This window comes from Colius striatus, chromosome 3 (assembly GCF_028858725.1).
Source record: "Colius striatus isolate bColStr4 chromosome 3, bColStr4.1.hap1, whole genome shotgun sequence".
Lineage (NCBI taxonomy): Eukaryota > Metazoa > Chordata > Aves > Coliiformes > Coliidae > Colius > Colius striatus.
The window spans coordinates 98004177-98026120 of record NC_084761.1 but is presented as its reverse complement, the minus strand read 5'-3'; the positions used below and the strand labels follow the sequence as shown (position 1 = coordinate 98026120).

Below are 21944 nucleotides of genomic sequence, written 5' to 3'. Positions count from 1 at the left end.
CATTTATCATATTCTGCTGACAAGCTGAATAAATGAGAGAGAAAAAGCACTGCAATAATATACTGCACTTCAGTGACATGAAAATAACAGCACCAGGGTTGGAGTCGCAATGGGACCCAGAAGCACTTCCATTGCGTGTGTGTAAAGCCAGGGCAGCACTGAAGCCAAGGTCAGTCTGACTGTGAAGAACAGTTAAAAACTAATATGTGATTAATAATCTTGTATCCCACTCACTAAAATAACATTGGTTTGAAGCACTCTAGACATAATATAATGGCAACTGTAAAAAGACTGCTAAATTACAGGCCAATTCTCTGTAGCAGGTACAGAATGAAAGGGGCAGATGAGGCACATAAAAGGCAAAGGAGTTCACACTAGGAACAGAACAGCACAAAACCAAACCACTGCCCCACACATCCTGGGTTTCTTCAGCCTTCTCCTGGAGGAAGAAAGCTCACTCATGTGGACACCACAGTAGGCTCCAGTAGATGCTTTGGATCAATATGGTTGAAGGACAAAGATAAAAGGTCGAAAGGACAGACAGGGCCACAGCTTCTGACAGTACCCACTACATTCACGTTGTGAACTTCCCATGCTTAACCATGTTCTCTTCCCTGGTGAGTGGAGCAAGGGACATGTCTCCAGAGAGCTGCTTCAGAGCACCTAAGTTAGGCAGAAGATCAGTTCACACGAAAAGCTGATGATACTGGAGACCTCTGCACCCGAAAATCAGAGTATGGGCTATTCCCAGAAATATGGGGACCAGATCATTCCAGAGATGTGGGAGTCCAGAAATTCCTTCCCTGTTCCCCTAAGTATTGGCTCATCACCAGTAATGGAGACAGAGATACTGGGTTGAGTGGATATTTGGTCTAAATTCATACAGCTATTCTCACTGATTTCAGCAGTGTTTGCTCTGTCAGACGAAGAGTGGGAAATGAATCTAAATTGTCCCACACTTATCCTGCTTTGTCTCTCAATTACAGCTCTTTTGTCCTTGAGACCTGAGAAGCTGTATGAAGCTGGAAGGCACGTGGCTGCCTGCTCACTGTTTGTGTTATAAAAGCATTGGGAGTTAGATGGAACCTCTTGTAAACACAAACACACCTCTGTGTGTCTACTGATCCTTTTCTACAGGTCATTTCATTCATTTTCAAACCAGCTGCTAAAACAGAAGGCTCTACTCACTCAGGTTGTATTCCTGGACATTGCTGATGTACCCATAAAGAGGGCAATGGCCAAAGATGACGAGCATGACAGTGCTGTTGTCCCTCAGGGTGACGATGTGAGCCGAGTGACCCACCACAGCGTACTGCTCCTTGGCTTTCGGCGTGGCCTGAGCCCAGCTCCGGCTGGGGATGTGGAACACCCAGAGCTGGTTGGTCACGTTCCCTGTCGCGTCTATCTTCCCACCATACATGTATATGTCATCCTGAAAGGGGTTAAGATTGATGAGGTTAAGGAGAGTGGGCAGTGAGGTGGATGGAGAGCTGCTGAATGACAGAGCCCAGAGGGTGCTGAGCAATGGCACAGAGTCGAGTTGGAGGCCTGTGGCCAGTGGAGTTCCACAGGGATGGGTTCTGGGGCCAGTCTTGGTCAACATCTTCATCAACCACCTGGGTGAGGGCACAGAGGGACCCTCAGCAAGTTCCCTGCTGGCACCAAACTGGGAGCACTGGCTGATTCCCCAGAGGCTGAGCTGCCATTCAGCGGCATCTCGAGCGGCTCCAGAGTTGGGCACATAGGAACCTGCTGAGGTTCAACAAGGACAAGGGCAGAGTCCTGCAGCTGGGGAGGAACAACCCCCTGCAGCAGCACAGGCTGGGGGTGACCTGCTGGAGAGCAGCTCCAGGAGAGAGACCTGGCAGTGCTGGGGGAGAATCAACTGCCCATGAGCAGCAACGTGGGCTCGTGGGCAAGAAGCCAATGGCAGCCTGGGGGCATTGAGGAGAGTGTGGGCAGCAGGGCCAGGGAGGTTGTGCTGCCCCTCTGCTCTGCCAGAGCTGCTGAGGCCTCATCTGGAGTCCTGTGGCCAGTTCTGGGCTGCCCAGCTCCAGAGGGACAGGGAAGTGCTGGAGAGAGGCCAGTGCAGGGACACCAAGATGCTGAGGGGACTGGAGCATCTTTCATATGAGGAAAGGCTGTGGGACCTGGGGCTGTTCAGCCTGGAGGAGACTGAGGGGGGAGCTCATTAACATTTATAAATATCTAAAGGGTGGGTGTCAGGAGGTTGGGGCAGCACTTTTTCCTGTTGTATCTAGCAACAGGACAAGGGGTGATGGGATGAAACTGGAACACAAAAAGTTCCACTTAAACATAAGAAAAAACTCTGTTACTGTTGATTTGAGGGAGCCCTGGCCCAGACTGCCCAGGGAGGGTGTGGAGGCTCCTTCCATGGAGGGCTTCAAGCCCCACCTGGACACATTCCTATGAAACCTGATCTAGGTGACCCTGCTTCTGCAAGGGGGTTGGACTGGATGTGCTCTAAAGGTCCCTTCCAACCCCACCATTCTGTGATTCTGTGATTAAGGAAACACAGAAAAACAGACTGGTGGGGGCTGGAAGGGCCCTGCAGAGCTGCTCCAGCCCCAGTCCCTGCTACAGCAGCTTCCCCTGGCTCAGGGGGCACAGGAACGTGTCCAGGTGGGGTTGGAAACCTCCTGAGAAGGAGCCTCCACACCCTCCCTGGGCAGCCTGGGGCAGGGCTCCCTCCCCTCAGCACCAAAGGACTTTCTCCTCATATTTAATTGGAACTTTTGTGCTGCATCTTTTGTCCCTTACCCCTTGTTCTGTCAATTGAGACAACAGAAAAAAGTGTCACCCCATCCTCCTGACACTCACTTTTTAAATACATGAGTGCTAACAAGACTCTCCCCAGGCTGAACAGCCCCAGGTCCCGCAGCCTTTCATCATCAGGAAGATGCTCCATCCCCTCAGCATCTTGGTGTCCCTGCACTGGCCTCTCTCCAGCACTTCCCTGTCCCTCTGGAGCTGGGGAGCCCAGAACTGGACACAAGACTCCAGATGAGGCCTCAGCAGGGCAGAGCAGGGGGAGGAGAACCTCTCTCTACCTGCTGCCCACACTCTGCTTGATGCCCCCAGGATGCCATTGGCTTCTTGCCCACGAGGGCATATTGTTGGCTCATGTTTATTTGCTGCCCAGCATCACTCCCAGGTCCCTCTCCTGGAAGTGATGTAATAGACAAGCTGAATCCCCTCCCATATGCAAATACAAACAACAGAAGACACCTGGGGGAAAAATAGATAGGTATGATGGAAACTCCTCCCTGTTTTGCACACCAAAAGCTTTGTCTTTCAAGTTAATGCACTGAGAAAAAACTGAGGAGTCATTGGAAAGAACAAAATCATGGACTCACTGGCCTCAGGCAGCCTTAACATCTCTGGGCAAAGGAGGAACATAGAAGCAAAGGAATTAGACTTCCTAGGATACCAACTTCCCTGGAGTACAATGAGGAGACTGGGACATCCATGGACAAGTGGAAGGAGAAATGCTTCTCCCAAAGCACAACTGATCTGTGCAAAGGGAGGGGCAGAGGGGGAGAAAAAGCAGAAACAAGCTGGGGGATGAGCTGAAGGCACCGAACTCACCTCATGTAATGCCAATGAGTGCCCATATCTCATCTCTACAGAGTTCACAGTGTTCTCCAGTGGAAGCCACTCTTCAGAAATAAGATCATACCTGCATGATTAAAAAGTGAATTAATTACCTGAGAAGCAGATAATGAAGTTGAGAATGTTACTGCTCGTCCTTCCCAGGACTAGTGGGAAATGATTTTTACTTAACCCAAGTCCTACCAAGTTCCCAGCATGCACAAAACACTCTCAGAGTACTTCTGGATTAAAAAGATCCAGTCAAGCCTGCTCTGTCACTTAACATCTGTGTATTGATTTGCTTTACCCTCTTTCCCATGCAAAACCAAGAGTTAATGCATTGTTTATTAAGCTATGACAACCTACACCATATGATCATCCAAAGAGTAGGATGAGTTTACACTAAGCTCAGATAAACTGCAACTACATCATAAAAAATCTCACCTGCCAGTGTTTAAAAGGCACTTGCTAATTATGTTCAAGAGTAATTTTTCAGTGAACTTGAAACAAGATAAACCCTTTGTCCTGTAAATGGCCTGGGGCTTGCTTAGATGAAAGAATGAGCTACACTACAGCCTTGTGAGATGAAATCATCACTGAGAAAGTGTTCAGAGAAAGCACAGAGCATCTGTTGAAAAATCAGGCATGACTTTGAAAGATTAAACTGTGGAAGTGATCAGCAACTATTATAGACTCACAGAATGTGAAGGGTTGGAAGGGAGCTGGAAAGCTCATCCAGTGCAACCCCCCTGCCAGAGCAGCACCACCTAGAGCAGGGCACACAGGGACTCATCCAGCTGGGTTGGAATGTCTCCAGAGAAGGAGTCCACAGCCCATCTGGGCAGCCTCTGCCAGTGCTCCCTCACCTCAACAGTGAGGAACTCTCAAGCTCAAGAGAAAGCCTGGAATGGTTTTTTTAATGGAGGTAACACAATTACTGTTTGAGATCTTATTGCTAATTATCCTCAACTAATTGCTTAAACCTCATCATCTTAAATGCCACTCCCTGTTTGGCATCCCATCCCCTACTCATAAGCATCCACAGTAATCAGTCTGCATTAATTAAGGAGCCAAACACTCTGAAGTCACAGAGATATAAGGAAGGGCTAATAACAAAGAAGCAGAACTACTCTCTTTGAATACAGGGTCAGATGTCATGTAGAAGCTAGCTAGAAATATACAGTGAGCAGTTAAATGCTGTCAGAAGCAGGTGAAGCAAAAACTCACTGAACATCAGGAACCTTTTGCTTTTCTCCTCTGAAATCAGCACCCTTGAGCAGTGTTTTCCCCCACCTCAAACATGAGTCTAAGTTTTCATTACAGATTCAGACAGTGGGTCAAAGCACAGTGTGTGGGGAGGCAGGTGCTAAACATAAACCTTCCATCTCCATTCCTCTACTTCAACTTCATTATCTTGGTTTATACTCACGCCAAAACCTTCTGAGAGTCAGAATGATTGAAGACATAACCTCCTACTATCCACATTTTATTGTCATGGATCACAGTTTTGTGAGATGCTCTGGGAAGTTTTGGAAGAGAGTATTCCTCCCGGGTCCAAAAGGATTGGTTTGCAGGAACAGGAATTGAACAGCCAGGACCTGGGAAAAGAAGGTGAAAAAATGATGGAGATTGGGTTTTCTCCCCCCCAGAGTCTGTATTTCAGTTAATATCCTGCACCACATGCTGCATGGCTGAGGAACAGTACAAGCTGGGATATTCATTTCCTTGCTCACATCAGCACACAGACACACAGAATGACAGAATCTTTAAGGTTAAAAGGGAGCTGGAAAGCTCATCCAGTGCAACCCCCCTGCCAGAGCAGCACCACCTAGAGCAGGGCACACAGGGACTCATCCAGCTGGGTTGGAATGTCTCCAGAGAAGGAGCCTCCACAGCCCATCTGGGCAGCCCCTGCCAGTGCTCCCTCACCTCAACAGGGAACAACTTTGTCCTTGTGTTGCTTTGGAACCTCTTCTGTTCCAGCTTGTCCCTGTTGCCCCTTGTCCTATCACTGGCCATCACTGAGCACAGCCTGGCTCCATCCTGACACCCACCCTTGATGGATTTGTAACCATGAATGAGGTCAGACCTGGTGTGCAATCTCCCAACCATAACCACATAGTTGCAATTTCAAGTTGTTTTCAGAACTAAAAAGCAGTTCCAGGCTAGAAGAAGCCAGTGATGCAGCAAAGCACACACTCCTCTCTGTTCTCCCTCACTGTGATTACAGGGGGCACTTTCCCACTCCACACTGAGTATCTTCAAGCACTTAAATACCTGCCATGTGCCCACAGAAGCCCCAACACAACCTGTCAAAGTTTCAGGAGACTTGCTCAGCAGCACACTACAAAAACTTAAAGAGTCTACATCCATCTGTCCCCTCTCCTCATTCCTCTTGTTCTTAGCAATACATTTTATGGATCACCTCTGATCCATATTGGGATGGGAGCAATTGATCCATCTGATTTTATGGTTCACCTCTGATTTTCTCCTATATTTCTGCTGCTCTCAAAGCAACTTCTTCACTACCAGCCTTCCCTTCACAGCTCCCCATGGTGGAGCAGAAGAGGAGCTGCAAGCAGCAGTCTCAGCTAAGTAAAAAGCCACACAAATGCTTTCCCTGCTTCTCAGTGCCTGCCATCCACACACACAGGGTCACTACAGAGAGCACAGAACCTGCTGAAGAGGCTCAAGCCTGCAAAAGGGGTTAGGTTTATCCCAACAGCTTTCAGGCAGCCATAGAAGTGAATCTAAGTGTGACAAGAGTTGTGGTCATGAGTTTCTACCAGCAGTATCTTCAGTTCTGGAAAGCAGACTGGAATCTGGTTTATCACCCTTGAATGACCACTTTCAGATGTAAAAAAAGCTTCAGAATAAGAAAGAGGAGAGTAGCTTGCATCCCATTCTGCTATGGTTTGTTTTGGAGCTTTGCAGGGGGAGTTGGTGGCTTGGTTTGGTTTGGTTGGGATTTTTCCCCTCTTCCACACTGACCTGTTACAGAAAGAAAAGGCTAAAAATTGAGGAAACATAAACCTACCTTTGCTGTCAGTGCACAACCAGCCTCCAGAACAGCATCAGAAGGGGATGTACTGTGTAAGAGGATGTGGTCTTCCAGCCCTGAGCTATAGATATGTGTATATATATATATGCCAACTGAGTATTGGCTACATTCTCCTTAGGATGCTCCTTTTGGACTATTCCCACATACTGCCTGGTTTTGCAGCACAGCTGAGTGCTGGTACCAGATGCTGCCAGTGTTGTAGCTGGTTGTACTTGCTATGAGACTAATTCTTCCACATCAGTGCATCTTAGTGAAGGAAATGTGTATGTTTGGCTCGTGCTGATGCTAAGCCAGGTCTGGCTGAGCAGAATAAATGCACACGAGAAAACAGACAGTTTGTGTGTTCATTTTAGGTGCACACTGATGAGGTTTAAAGTTTCACAAGCTCTCCACCCCAACCTGAGCTGGATTTCCCATAACCCAAGTGATAACCACCAGTGGCAGTGATAATGGATGTGGCTGGTCACGTAGATTCAGGGGAGGAATGTTACACCACAACAGTCAAGGGCTGTTGAGCAAAGCACTCACCTAACCACTGTGCTGCTCAATGTCCAACTCAGGGTGAATCTGGCAAAAACTAACATCTGCAGTCAGTATGTAAAGATGACTAAGTCAATCACCTCACTCCATGAGAGAGTGGACAGCCCAAGGCCTGTTGGGCTCTCTTGTGTGGCAGCAGGCTGCATGCCAGGATCTCCCCTTGAGCAGGGACACCTCTTGAGGTTACTCCTCAAGGCTGAAAGACCCCTTGCTGCAATAGACTCTCAGTAAGTGATTAACAGCATGCTAACTTGGAACCTCTAAGTCAATCAACAGTGTACATATCACAGAATAACAGAATCTTAAGGGCTGGAAGTGACTTTGAAAGCTCATCCAGTGCAACTCCTCTGCCAGAGGAGCACCATCTAGAGTGGAGCACACAGGGACTCATCCAGCTGGGGTTGGAATGTCTCCATATAATCCTTTAGACATAAACTGCTCACCAAATTTGGGACTAAGCCTGAATCTAGTTGTACCTAAACTCCCCTCTGAGGAGGAGTTTAGAAGGCAAAGGGGTCCTTTTTGTCTGGTGTAGTGCTCTATGCAGTAAGTAATTAAGTACACCCTGCCATGGAACCTTTCCAAACCTCAGTCACATTTATTACCCAACTGTTAAACTGCTGTTTCATATCAATAAACACATTGTTACTTTTCTCTTACTATTGAAGTGTCTCACTCCATCCACTATGTAGAACCTCTCCTCCTCAGAGTGCTATACCTTGCCAAGTAGAACATCCTCAAATATCCCAATTAAACTGCAAGAACCATATGTAGAAAATGCATCCAAGAGTTTGTCTCTATTAACAGATGTACCTTGCCAGCCTGCAGAGCACAGACATGCCTTAGTATCATTGAAGTTGCAGTGGCCTCTCTGAGGTGCCCCACAGTCCTCAGTACAGTAGGGAATATCACAAGCTTCTCCTTTCCAGTATTTGGCACATTCACATTCAAGGGCATTGGTGCTGTTATTGAGCTTGCACTCTCCTCGGCCGGAGCAATTATTGGGACACATGTTGAAACTGTGAACACCAGGGAAAGAAGGTTTGTCAGCAATGAAACAGAGTCCTAAGTCACATCTCTTATAAACAAAACCCAGAATCTCACAATGGTAGAGGCTGGAAGGGCCCTGTAGAGCTACTCCAGTTTAACCTCATGCTCAAGCAGGTTCCCCTGGCTCAGGGGGCACAGGAACATGTCCAGGTGGCGTTGGAAACCTTCCAAGAAGGAGCCTCCACACCCTCCCTGGGCAGCCTGGGCCAGGGCTCCCTCCCCTCAGCACCAAAGGACTTTCTCCTCCTGTGCCAGAGGCACTGCCTGTGTGCCAGCTTGTGCCCATTACCCTTTGTCCTGTTGGTGGACACCACACAACAAACACTGGCCCCAGCATCCTGACACCTCCCCTTTAGAGACTGGTAAGTGTTAATGAGGAGTCTGCCCACAGCCTTCTGTTCTCCAGGCTGAACAGCCCCAGGTCCCACAGCCTTTCCTCATCAGGAAGATGCTCCATCCCCTCAGCATCTTGGTGGCCCTGCACTGGCCTCTCTCCAGCACTTCCCTGTCCCTCTGCAGCTGGGGAGCCCAGAACTGGACACAGGACTCCAGATGAGGCCTCAGCAGCTCTGGCAGAGCAGAGGGGCAGCACAACCTCCCTGGCCCTGCTGCCCACACTCTTCTGGGTGCACCAGTGAATACAAGAATGATGTTAAACCAAACTTAACACAGTTGCTTGTTAACATATAAACAATGAGAGCAGCTCATCTGGAATCTGATGCACTGGACCTGTAGAGATTTGCTCTCTGTCTATAACCTACAGAGCCACTTCATTTAATGAGTTAAACTCACAGCTCCTTCAGAAAACTACCAATATGATTTTTAGCCATTTGTAATGCTAATGAATTGCCTTAAAACACCCAACTGTAAGTAAAGAACTTAATGAGTGCTTAAGGCTTTTGTGGTGTCTGTGCAATTTATACTTCAACTGCTCACAATTAGGTGCTATTCTGGGATGTGCTTACCAAGGGAACACTCTGGAGATGAAGCTCCTGCCAAAGATGGGCCTGTTTTCAATCATTTTTTAATATCTGCAAAGTAGCTGAGGCAAAACTAGACACATCCAAATTCAGACACCCTATTCACTTCCAGATGCCAGTTTTTGCAGGATCACAGAATAGTTAAAGGTTGGAAAAGTCCTTTAAGAGTGAATTCAACCCTTAACACCCAGCACTGCTGGTATCACCCTGTGTAACTCACAGATGAGAATTGCTACTCAATATTCCCACTGTCATGCAACAGGTGAAGTCTGTTGGCTCCAAGAACATGATTTCACAAGTGGTTGTTGAGTAGTGACTATAAAGACTGTTAAATGGAAAAGAAATAGATAACCCCTTTTTATCTGCTCTGTGAAAATGTTCAGAGGAAACCTAATGATCAGAATACATCAAATGAAACCATCACAAAGTGGTACTTGAAAACTGATTGGAATGATGAAGTATTAAGGAAATATTAAACGATCTTAAAGGAACTTTCAAAAGGCAGGTTGTTGTTGAAGAGAATGTCTCCGTTGTACTGCAAGGGTGCAATACCGAGGGCTGGCGGAAGGTGGTGTCATGGTTTATGCTTTCAGCCAGACTTTCTAAACGCCACTGACATAAAAGACACTGCAAAAGCTCCTTGTTTTCTGCTGGAGCTTTCCAGGAGTGCTCAGTGTTCACAGAATGACAGAATCTTAAGGGAGCTGGAAAGCTCACCCAGTGCAACCCCCCTGCCAGAGCAGCACCACCTAGAGCAGGGCACACAGGGACTCGTCCAGCTGGGTTTGGAACTCCTTATTTGCCAGAATCCACCCTCTATTATTATAGTGCTTAATGAAAGCACTACAGCTAGGATCCAAAAACTGAGCATTTCATTTAAAGGAAAGCTTGCAGTTTTCAGATGAGACCAAGATTTTTGCAGCTGATGTTTTCCTGAAAGAGAGGTGAGAGCTTCTGGAAATTACACCCCCAAATTAAAACCTCCCAGTGAGGCACAAACATCATGTGTATCTGTAGGAGTAAAATAACTCAAAGCCCATGATCCCCATGAGCAGCAAGACATTTGTCTCTGCTGGTATGTCCACACTGACATCATTTCTGCTTTTACAAGTTTAGCAGTGAGGACGAAATATGTGTTAGTGACCAGAAAGCATCCACCTGCAATATTTAAAGTAGAAACTAAAGAATATAACAGAACCATTCCAGATAAAGTGATTCAGTTCAAGGACTAAGAAAGAGCTCCCTTGGGATCAAGGAAAACTCCTTGAAGCTCCCCAGCACAGTAGACACAGCTCAGTGTTCAAAAGTGAAATGTGTGCCCTTACATAAAAGCCTGTAGAAGTACCTCTGCAGAATGTTTAATAGCACACACATGCACAACACACACGAATTCTGGCTGACTGAATATGATCAAACACATCTAACAATACCAAATAAACACTGGGATGTCTTTTACAGCCACCATTTGCCCAGGCTTACAAAGGACAACTGAAGTTACTGCTGAGCACATCACAGTTATTAGTTGTTGCAAGGGTATAATAAAGATTAAAAACCTAAATTCAAGTATCTACTCATAATGGCAAGCTTCAACTGCAATTGCTTATTTCAAGATCAAACTGAGGGAAGAGGAAACCTCCTTTTGCCCCACCTGTAACATCATTTTGGAGTGGTACTACTTACTTATATGTGATATTAAACCCTGTTAAATTATAGGCAGCATCACTGAAGAAATGCAGAAGGGCATATCCAGAAGTAGCTACAACTTCTGGTACTGTTTCATTGCTGTCTTTCTCAGGAACAATAAGACCACTGGAAAAGAAAGAAAGAAAGAAACAATGTTAGAAGTGAAACAAAAGGGAGCAGCAAATGCATCAGTATCAAGAAAACAATTGAAACTCAAAGCGTGTCTTTGCATCTATTAGCAGTACAATTAATTCATGTAATCACCATTTTTGTAGAGCAGTGTTAGCAGATTGCTTTTCCTCAGCAGAACTCTTTAAACATTCCAAAGAAAACATCTCAACAGTGTCATGTTTACTCAACCAACCCTCAGAACAACCCCATTCCCAAAGGCATTCTCAAACCCCCAAAGAGCTTCCCAGAAAGATCTCATATGGGATGAAGTCATATTCTTCAGAGATCTGATTATTAAGCTCCCTCACTTGGCTTGATTACCTGCAATACAGTGGCCATGGACCAAGGAGTGCAGACAAATCAGGATATTGAGGCTACTGAAGGGTAACATTACTGCTGCCTTTGCATGACTTTGATCCACAACAATGGATGGAGAAAGGAATGCAAATAGAAAGCCCTGAAGCAATTGACTTGGCTCTTCTGAAAGATAAATCTATATTAATAGTGTTTAACCTGAGGAAACCTGAAGCTGTCTAGAATTCCATTTACTACCAAAACCTACCTTCCCTCTGTTCTTATTCTGGGGGGGTTACACTGGATGATCTTTTGAGGTCCCTTCCAGCCCTTGAGATTCTGTGATTTAAACAGGAGCCATTCCTTAAACCAAGTGGTGTGACTGCAAACAGAAATTAGGGTGTCCCAAAAGCATCAAATCACCTGTACCAAGACAAACCAAAGGTCTGGCTAGCCCAGCATTTCCTCCTGACTATGGACTACAGCAAATGCTTGGGAAAGACTGAGATAAATCAAGCAATTATGAAGCATTTTGGCCACATGTTATCCAGCTTCCAGAAATGCACAGCTCAGGTGCTTTGACCTGGAGAACACACCCAATTCATCTCATTTGATTAAACCATTCACCCATGCTTCTACCTAATTCCTTTCTTAAGCATTTACAGCTTTTTCATCCAGAAAACCTGCAAGGTCAACAATTAACTTGGGAACTACAGAGAAGTGATTCCTAATGCTTGCTTTACACCTGCTGATCACCCACCCTGCCTCCTCAGCTTTTCCTCTGGGAGAAATAACTCTTACCCAGCGCCTCTTCCTGCCATTCACTCAAAGTTCCATCCATCTTCTGGCTGTCACACTCACTATTCCCACCTCACTTGCAAACTTCAAGTCACCTCTGGCTGTTTCTCTACTAGATCCTCCAACTTCATAGTTTTCCAGGGGTGCTGAAGAGAAAGGAGGATGGTGGGCAAAGCTATTTACACTATTTGGGATTGGACACAGTACAGACTTATATCATCATCTCCCAAATATCTAGAGTAAGCTGAGAAGGAGACTAAATGTCTCTTGCAAGAGTTCACTATTTTATCTATTTCATAAGACAGCTGGCATCCCAAAGGACACGTTTATTCTTCTTTTAACAGAAGCCTGACAATAACAAAATCAACAAGTCAACTCTCCCTCTCATACAAATGACCTGAGAGCAAGCAGAAATCTGAAGTGTATTGAATTTGGTTTCATAAAAGCCTTTATCTAAGCAAAGCTCCTTGTCTATCACCACCTATCCACAGCCAGCTGATAGGGAATCATAGAGATTCATAGAGAATCATCTTCTCCCCAGACTCAGTTGTGTTTTCAAAGGTTGTTGCAAAAGCAGAGACTCCAAAGGCCAAGGCAGGGAACTGGAGGCAGCTCTGGGGCTGCAGGCAGGCAGCAGCTCTCCTGGGATGAGAGCCCAGCCTAGTTTCATGCCCTGCAACTTGTCAATATCCCAGGGCAGCATGGACTGAAAAAGCAATGATGAAAAGAATTCCTTCCTCCTGAAAAGAGCTTCCTTCTCCTCCTCTCAGGGCTACTCACAACAAAAAGCCAAGGCATTTGAAGACAGGGTAAATGAGTTTCTACACCCAAGGAAAACACCCAAAGTAACCCATTCACATCACTTTCTTTGTGACATGAATTCTTCTGTCCCCTCCATACCATAGGATCCTGTGCTCCAAGGAGAAGAGGAGCACTCAGTGAGCCTTTCCAAAAGCTTTTGCTACAGGAGTCAGGAGTGTTTGCAAAATGCACAGCAGCCCTTTCTGCACAACAAGTCTCAATGGACAGAAAGATCCTCTTCATTTTAGCAACATGCCCTAAGAACATAGTAACCTGATGCCATGTTTTACCTAAACAGCTCATTTGCTCAATAAATAGTTCCTGGTGACAAAGCAAGTGGCATTTTTCCATTCTCTGACCTCAAGGACATGGGATTAAAAGGTGAAATGTGCTGCCTTTTGCTCCATGTGTAAGTGCTGCCTCTTTCTTTCTCAAATCTGAGGCTTCTGATCTGAAGATCATCTCTCCCAGAAGAGCATCTCCCCCAACATCAAAGAAGACGAAGTCTAATAAACTTCTTACTGTTTGGTTCATAGATCTCCTTTGTAATGCAAACTGTGGGACTGTATGTCTCTGTCACAGGAAAACAGGCATCTGAATTTAATTCAGGGTCATGCAAACTACAGCTCAGGGATAAGGGAAATTCCTTTGTTCAGGTTTATTCTTCTTTGGTCTTGTTCTTGTAGCAGTTATCATTGATATTAGAGGGCAATCTACCTGGACAGCACTGGAGAGGGGATAATCATAGAATGGTAGGGGTTGGAAGGGATCTTTAGAGCTCATCCAGTCCAACCCCAATGCAGAAGCAGGTTCACCTAGATCAGGTCACACAGGAACGTGTCCAGGTGGGTCTTGAAGACCTCCAAGGAAGGAGCCTCCACACCCTCCCTGGGCAGCCTGTGCCAGGGCTCCCTCACTCAAACACTAACACAGTTTGTTCTTATGTTTAAGTGGAACTTTTTGTGTTCCAGCTTCATCCCATCACCCCTTGTCCTGTTGCTGGCTACTATAGAAAAAAAGGATGTCCCAACCTCCTGACACCCACCAGTGAGATATTTATAAATGTTAATAAGATCCCCCCTCAGTCTCCTCTTCTCCAGCCTGAACAGCCCCAGGTCCCACAGCCTTTCCTCGTATGAAAGATGTTCTATACCCTTGATCATCTTGGTGTCCCTGCACTGGCCTCTCTCCAGCACTTCCCTGTCCCTCTGGAGCTGGGCAGCCCAGAACTGGACACAGGACTCCAGATGAGGCCTCAGCAGCTCTGGCAGAGCAGAGGGGCAGCACAACCTCCCTGGCCCTGCTGCCCACACTCTCCTCAATGCCCCCAGGCTGCCGTTGGCTTCTTGCCCACCATCCCACGCTGCTGCTCATGGGCAGTTGATTCTCCCCCAGCACTGCCAGGTCCCTCTCCTGGAGCTGCTCTCCAGCAGCTCACCCCCAGCCTGTGCTGCTGCAGGGGGTTGTTCCTCCCCAGCTGCAGGACTCTGCCCTTGTCCTTGGTGAACCTCAGCAGGTTCCTCTGTGCCCAACTCTGCAGCCGGTCGAGATCCCGCTGAATGGCAGCTCAGCCTCTGGGCAATCAGCCAGTGCTCCCAGTTTGGTGCCAGCAGGGAACTTGCTGAGGCTACACTCTAACAGCAAAGAATACAAGTAGGACGCGAGTAGTATTACTGAGGGAAGACAACTTCTCCCCAGTAACCTTTCCTAATAAAAGGACAAAGACAGGACACTTATTTACCTTTAAAATCTCAACTTGGGGATTTCTTTGGGGAGAACAGAGTACCAGTGATGCTCTGTAGTGATGCTCTCACTACATGCTCCTTCCTTTCCACCTTTTTTCTCATGACTTGTATGTCAATATACTGAAAAGAATCACTACAGCTGGAAAAGCTCTGTAAAGGGTCCTGCAGTCCCAGCCCTGCCCTCACCCTGCCCAGCCCAGCACTACCCCATGGCCCTCAGCACCTCACCCCACGGCTTTGGGATCCCTCCAGGGCTGGGCACTCCCCCAGCTCCCTGGGCAGCCTGGCACAGGGGTGACACCCCTCTCAGGGAAAAAAATTCTTCATCTCCAATCAAAACCTCCCCTGGGGAAACTTAAGGCTGTTTCCTCTTGTGGTGTCATTTATTACTGGAGAGAAGATAATGACCCCCCACCTCACTGCAGCCTCCTATCAGGGAGTTGTAGAGTGATCATGTCTCCCCTCAGCCTCCTCTTCTCTAAGTTAAACACTCCCAGCTCCCCCTCAACAGACTTGTTCTTCAGACCCCTCAACAGCTTCATTGCCCATCTCTGGATGGGCTCCAGTCCCTCAATGTCCTTCTCATAGTGAGGGGCTCAGAACTGAACACAGTATTCAAGGACACTGTCCCACCTCCACAAGTTTACAGCAGCCTGATGGAATTTCATAAAGAGGTTGACACTTCTTTCACAAAAAGCCATGAAGAGAACCCAACACAATGAGAACCATCAGGTCTTTGAAAGGCTGAACCTCAAGAACTGTGACTAAACCAAGTGTGTGCGCTGCAATGCTTTGGCTAAACCAACACGAACAGGATTCACATTATCTGCCATGAAAAAAGAACTCCAACAGGCAGAATTAGAATGGTAAAGGATTAGGCAAAACTTCCTTTTTAACTGGAATCCAGAATCTCTCACGAGACTCAGCTCCTGCCCAGCTCAGACTATTGCACAATGTACCGCTTCTATTTCTTCTTATAAGGTTTCAAAACATTTTGCAATCATCACTACTCCAAAGCAAATAAATACTCCTACTCAGCTAAGCTGGCCAATGACACTGCTTCTTACACACTGAAAGGCAAACATCTGTTGTGCCCTGAAACAACTTCTCTCTTCTGTGTGTTGGATTCATAAAGTCAGTGGTAAAGTGAAAGGCAACATCCAAGAGACGCAACTTCTCCATCGCCCTGCACACTCCCCCTGCCTTGTTCTCTCCCCACACCAGAATAAAATGGGAATGATTGAAAATTAAAGGTATCTTCACTATTATTTCTCCTCCATTTGCTGTGGAAGCATCATAGTGATGGTGTATTCATCACTTGAGATGGAGCCTGCCAACATGGCAGAGATCAAAAGCATTAGAGGCTCTACTGAGCAGAGAACAGTCAAAAAGGGAAAACACTGGAGTCAGAAAAAGGAAGTGTGGAAATACAGAGAAGAGATCATAGAGAAGCAAAAAGACAAAGGTGATACTAAAACCATCCAAAACAGGAGCACACTGGCTCCTCAATCTACTGAAATAAAAACACAGAATCACAGAATGGTGGGGTTGGGAGGGACCTTTATAGATCATCCAGTCCAATCCCCTGCAGAAGCAGGGTCACCTAGATCAGGTCACACAGGAATGTGTCCAGGTGGGTCTTGAAGAGCTCCAAGGAAGGAGCCTCCACACCCTCCCTGGGCAGCCTGTGCCAGGGCTCCCTCACTCAAACACTGACACAGTTTGTTCTTATGTTTACAGGGAACTTTTTGTGTTTCAGCTGTATCCCATCACCCCTTGTCCTGTCACTGGATATAACAGAAAAAAAAGTGCTGCCCCAACCTCCTGACACTCACCAGTGAGATATTTGTAACTATTAATGAAATGCTCCCTCATTCTCCTCTTCTCCAGACTGAACAGCCCCAGGTCCCACAGCCTTTCCTCAGTCCCCTCAGCATCTTAGTGTCCCTGCTCTGGCCTCTCTCCAGCACTGCCCTGTCCCTCTGGAGCTAGGGAGCCCAGAACTGGACACAGGACTCCAGATGAGGCCTCAGCAGCTCTGGCAGAGCAGAGGGGCAGCACAACCTCCCTGGCCCTGCTGCCCACACTCTCCTCAATGCCCCCAGGCTGCCATTGGCTTCTTGCCCACGAGCCCACGTTGCTGCTCATGGGCAGTTGATTCTCCCCCAGCACTGCCAGGTCCCTCTCCTGGAGCTGCTCTCCAGCAGGTCACCCCCAGCCTGTGCTGCTGCAGGGGGTTGTTCCTCCCCAGCTGCAGGACTCTGCCCTTGTCCTTGTTGAACCTCAGCAGGTTCCTCTGTGCCCAACTCTGCAGCCGCTCGAGATGCCGCTGAATGGCAGCTCAGCCTCTGGGGAATCAGCCAGTGCTCCCAGTTTGGTGCCAGCAGGGAACTTGCTGAGGGTCCCTCTGTGCCCTCACCCACATTGTTGATGCAAAAGCACAAAACAACCTTCTAATTTCTAAATGGTTTGATCTGGACACACACACACACATGCAAAATGAAACTGTTCCTTAGCAAAAGACCAGTCCATGCTCCTCACCTCTACTCACAACTACAAGAGTAGAAATAAACCAACCACAATCAGCAATTCCAAGAGACTAAGATGAAATCAATGCCAAAAAAATTACAACAGGGGGAGAGAAAACAAGGAGACATCTCAACATTGTTTTCTTAAAGGAAAAGCCATGACTCTTGTGCAGTGACTCCCAAACAGAGACTTTTAAGGAAAGAAAGTAATTACACTTGTTTAAACACAAAACAAATCAAATCCCTCATTATTTAGAGTTGGCAACACCCCAGTGTAATTCTTTTTAATGGAAACTGTCTTCCCTTGTTGCACTACAGACAGCCAGCTGCTACAGCACCAGCACAGGGACAGCCTGCCTGCTCACGGAGCCCTCGGGATCCAGGGGGTTTGCCCCAAAAACCTCCTTGGTTCACACATGATGCTTTTCCTCCAGAGGGCACAGACAAACTAGGAACATATTGTCATGTGTCTCATGAGTCATTCAGTCAATTTTGGTGATTATGGAAATGCTCAGTGTGGGCAGCAGGGCCAGGGAGCTTGTGCTGCCCCTCTGCTCTGCCAGAGCTGCTGAGGCCTCATCTGGAGTCCTGTGGCCAGTTCTGGGCTCCCCAGCTCCAGAGGGACAGGGAAGTGCTGGAGAGAGGCCAGTGCAGGGACACCAAGATGCTGAGGGGACTGGAGTATCTTCCTGATGAGGAAAGGCTGCAGAAACCAGGGCTGTTCAGCCTGGAGGAGACTGAGGGGGGATCTCATTCATAGTTACAAATATCTCACTGGTGGGTGTCAGGAGGTTGGGGCAGCAGTTTTTTTCTGTTATATCCAGGAAGCTGGAACACAGAAAGTTCCATTTAAACATAAGGAAAAATCATCTCAGTGCTGAGGTGAGGGAGCCCTGGCCCAGGCTGCCCAGGGAGGGTGTGAAGGCTCCTTCTCAGGAGGTTTCCAAACCCACCTGGACACGTTCCTGTGCGACCTGATCTAGGTGGGATCTGCTTCTGCAGGGAGGTTGGATTGGATGAGCTCTAAAGGTCCCTTCCAACCCCTGCCATTCTGGGATTCTATGACTCTGTGACTGCAAAAGCCACATTTTGTGATAACATGAACAGAGAAGACTCAAAAAGACCTCTTTTTGCCACTCGAGTGAGGCCATCCTTTACAAGTTAACAAAATCGATTAGATTCTAGTCCTGGAGACACAGACCATGCTTTGGGCCATGGTGCCACAGCCTTTTCCTTCTTTACAACCTAAGGACTGCTGTTACCATTCAATACCATAAAGCTCAAGACACTTCAATTAATGAAAATAATACATTTACTTCCTTCATCAGAAACAGTTTAAGGGGAAAGTGATGAACTGAAGAAACTTTCTCCTCTCAACTTGCTTTATAGCTCTTGAGTTATCTTAGAGGATTTATTGTTTCAAAACACTAAAACAGAAACTCTCTTTATCCACCTTGTCAAAAAATGTGGTGGTTTGGAAATGGGTTACAGGTTTAGTGAACAAAAGCAATTTTGGTCCAAGGCATTTACATTTCTCCAAGAGATTGTGACTTTCTACTACAAAGACATTTTAGTCAATCAATTAATCCAAAGATCAGCTGGCTCACTGATGGGCTCATGGAGTAAATGTCAATATCACTCAGCACATACCTTTCTAGTCAAATCCCACCTACATTTGCTCCTTACCAACCCTCTTTTGGTTTCATTGTGTTTTGAATAAGTGCCCTAGTTATTGTGCTTAGAAAGAAAACAACCAGAGCAAGATAATAAGAGAATCACACAACCATAGAATGGTTGGGGTTGGAAGGGACCTTTAGAGATCATCCAGTCCCTTCCAACCCCTAACCTTCTAGGATTCTATGATTCTCTCTTATTATTAAAGAGGACAGGCTGCTAGGACAAGTCAGCTGGACTTCTCTGTGAACTGAGCATGTGCATGATGTATTGCAACAGAGCAGCACAGGGTTGTAAAATGATACATCTCTTATCCTAGGAAGCAGAGTAACAACTGATCTGGGAAGTGATGCTTGCTGATGTGCTAAGGGCCAGCTCCATCAGCTGAAGGTGAGATCAACAGGGAGGGGGGAAAATCAGCTGCACACATGAGCAAAGCACACCCAACACATGGTTTGATGCAAACACAACAAGAAATGTTAAGCATTAAAGGTCCCTTTGTGTTTTTTAGGCAGAGCACGTACACCCAGGGTTTGCTCTCTGTGTACATGCGCCAGACGCAACAGCAGCTTCTTCCTATGAGCCTGTATCACATCATCTCTAAGTTGATTATCTCCTCTGGATACTCTCATAACACAAATAGTACCAACTCAACATGGTTTGTCCCTTTCCCAGTGTAATTAATCCTCGTTAGCAACCCTCCTGCTGTTATCAGCTGATCATTTGAAGTCCATGATGAGGGTGATGCAAGGTTTGCAAGGTTATTTCAGGAAGGGTATTGAGGATAAAGCAGAGTAAAAGGGAACCTTTGCTTGTGCTCAGGGTAGCAATGTGGGTTCTGGCAAAGAATTACGGGAACAGAAGGCCAAGAGGATCAACAACATCTCCATCCTGAAGAGAAATTCACAACTTGACCAGGCAAAGTCCTGAGTGAGGGCCTGATCCCACCCTGAAGCTCAGCCCTGCTTTGAGCAAGGCACCAGACCTGGGGCCCTTCCAACCTAACTCACTCCATGTTCTGTGCCTAGATTCAAATTTGAGTGTAAAAGTGCCACATTCACCTAGTAACAAAAGGAAGGGGAGCTGCTCCTCTTTTCTGAAGGTACAGGAGAGCTGCCAGCTCAGGAGGTGCCCATGGGGCAGCCACCACAACCACCATCTGGCACCCAATGCATGAGGCTTTCCTGAGCACTCTCACCTCCCAGCTCCAAACCACAGCCAAAGGTCTTGCATGAGAATGATTGGTTTGGGACAGGGAAACACCTCCCCTGCTGATCAGCACAACATGAACATAAACATGCACAAGAAAAGCAGCTCCAGTAAATGTTTAACATGAGAGAGGAGCATTAAAAACAAAACCAACAAAGTTGACAGGTGATGAGTGTGGTTTGTCTGCTTCAGATTCTCTCATCCTGTGCAGAGAAACACACTGGATTTCTGTTCCCTCTACACTGTTCTACTGCATTTGTGAAGCAGAACATTTACAGAGACTTCTGTTGCCTATAATCACAAATATAAACCAGCAAAAGTATTCTTAACCCTGCTTAAACCCTAATCACAGAGTCTCAAGGGTTGGAAGGGAGCTGGAAAGCTCATCCAGTGCAACCCCCCTGCCAGAGCAGCACCACCTAGAGCAGGGCACACAGGGACTCATCCAGCTGGGTTGGAATGTCTCCAGAGAAGGAGCCTCCACAGCCCATCTGGGCAGCCCCTGCCAGTGCTCCCTCACCTCAACAGGGAAGATATTACTCCCTGTGTTTCTTTGGAACCTCTTCTGTTGCAGCTTGTCCCCGTTGCCCCTTGTCCTATCACTGGCCATCACTGAGCACAGCCTGGCTCCAGCCTCCTCACACCCACCCTTGATGGATTTGTAACATGAATGAGTTCACCCCTCAGTCTCTTCTTCAAGCTGCAGAGCCCCATCTCCCTCAGCCTTTCATCACAAGGCAGATGCTCCACTCCAGCATCTCTGTGCCCTGCACTGAACTCTCTCCAGCAGCTCCCTGTCCTTCTGCAACTGAGGGGCCCAGAACTGGACACAACCATGTGCAGGACCAGACTGCATCAGAGACATTGAGACTACAAGGAGTTTAGCAAACACTTTATGCAGACACTTGCACTGGGTAAATGTTTGCACTATGCAAATATTTATCACAGTTAAAAATTGACAAAGGCAATTAAAGTTTTTCTACAGTCCAATGCTGAGGATTTCCAAGATCATCTTATATTCAGGGTAAATAGAGTGTTGTGGACAAACATAATGAGCATCAGGAGGTAAAGGGAACAAGATGAGAGCAGGGAAGGAAGTGAGGGCTCAGGCAAGTGCTGTAAGAAGCCAGGGAGGTAAGAAAAACTGAGCTTCAGAGAGGGAGGAATTTACAGTGTTTATCAACAAACAGTGTCCAGCTGTACAGAGCTCAACCTTGCAAACCCTCTGGCACGGTGCAAAAAGCACTGAAGAGGGAAATATCACTATGGTTCATCTTATAATTTCCTATTTTAGCTCTCTTTTGGCTTCCATGAGCACTGCTCCTGGAAACTCCTAGTGCATGTGGGTTTGTATCAGAGAAAGGTGGTCTCTGACAGATGGGTTTTTTTGCACTTCACCAAAACTAGAAGCATCTGCTACTTCCTGAACTTGGGTTTACTAAACAGAGCTCACTACTAATGAAGATGGAAATTCAAATTGTCACCTAAAGGAGGAATTAAAATACAACTGGATTTTTTCCCCCCACCTCAAACACATCATTGTATTCAGTTCACACTTGGCTCCTCCTGGGCACAGACTTCCTAGTGATTCACAGATGATTTTCAAATCTGAACCATAATTGTTACTGCTGTGAACTACTTAGAACCTCAATTTTGGAAGGCTATTCATTTTTGGAAAACACATAAAAAACTGGAGGCACAAATCATGATCATTTCACCTTCTCAACAGTGTATTAGGAATTAGCTTGATTAGAGCAAAACGACTACGAGATGACATTTCTTCCTCTTCCTGCAAATC

General features: G+C 46.7%; 1 protein-coding gene across 4 annotated transcripts in view; it reads right to left on the bottom strand.

Moving 5' to 3' along the window:
- Nucleotides 1–21944, bottom strand: part of ATRN (attractin) — a 192817-nt gene that overhangs the window by 120398 nt on the left and 50475 nt on the right. For all 4 annotated transcript variants that reach the window (XM_061992449.1, XM_061992453.1, XM_061992452.1 and 1 more), the window contains 5 exons: nucleotides 10924–11052; nucleotides 8027–8232; nucleotides 5042–5210; nucleotides 3610–3700; nucleotides 1189–1432 (listed from right to left, as the gene is read on the bottom strand). In XM_061992449.1, coding sequence (XP_061848433.1) covers nucleotides 1189–1432; nucleotides 3610–3700; nucleotides 5042–5210; nucleotides 8027–8232; nucleotides 10924–11052 — 839 coding nt within the window. The remainder of the gene's footprint in view (nucleotides 1–1188; nucleotides 1433–3609; nucleotides 3701–5041; nucleotides 5211–8026; nucleotides 8233–10923; nucleotides 11053–21944) is intronic.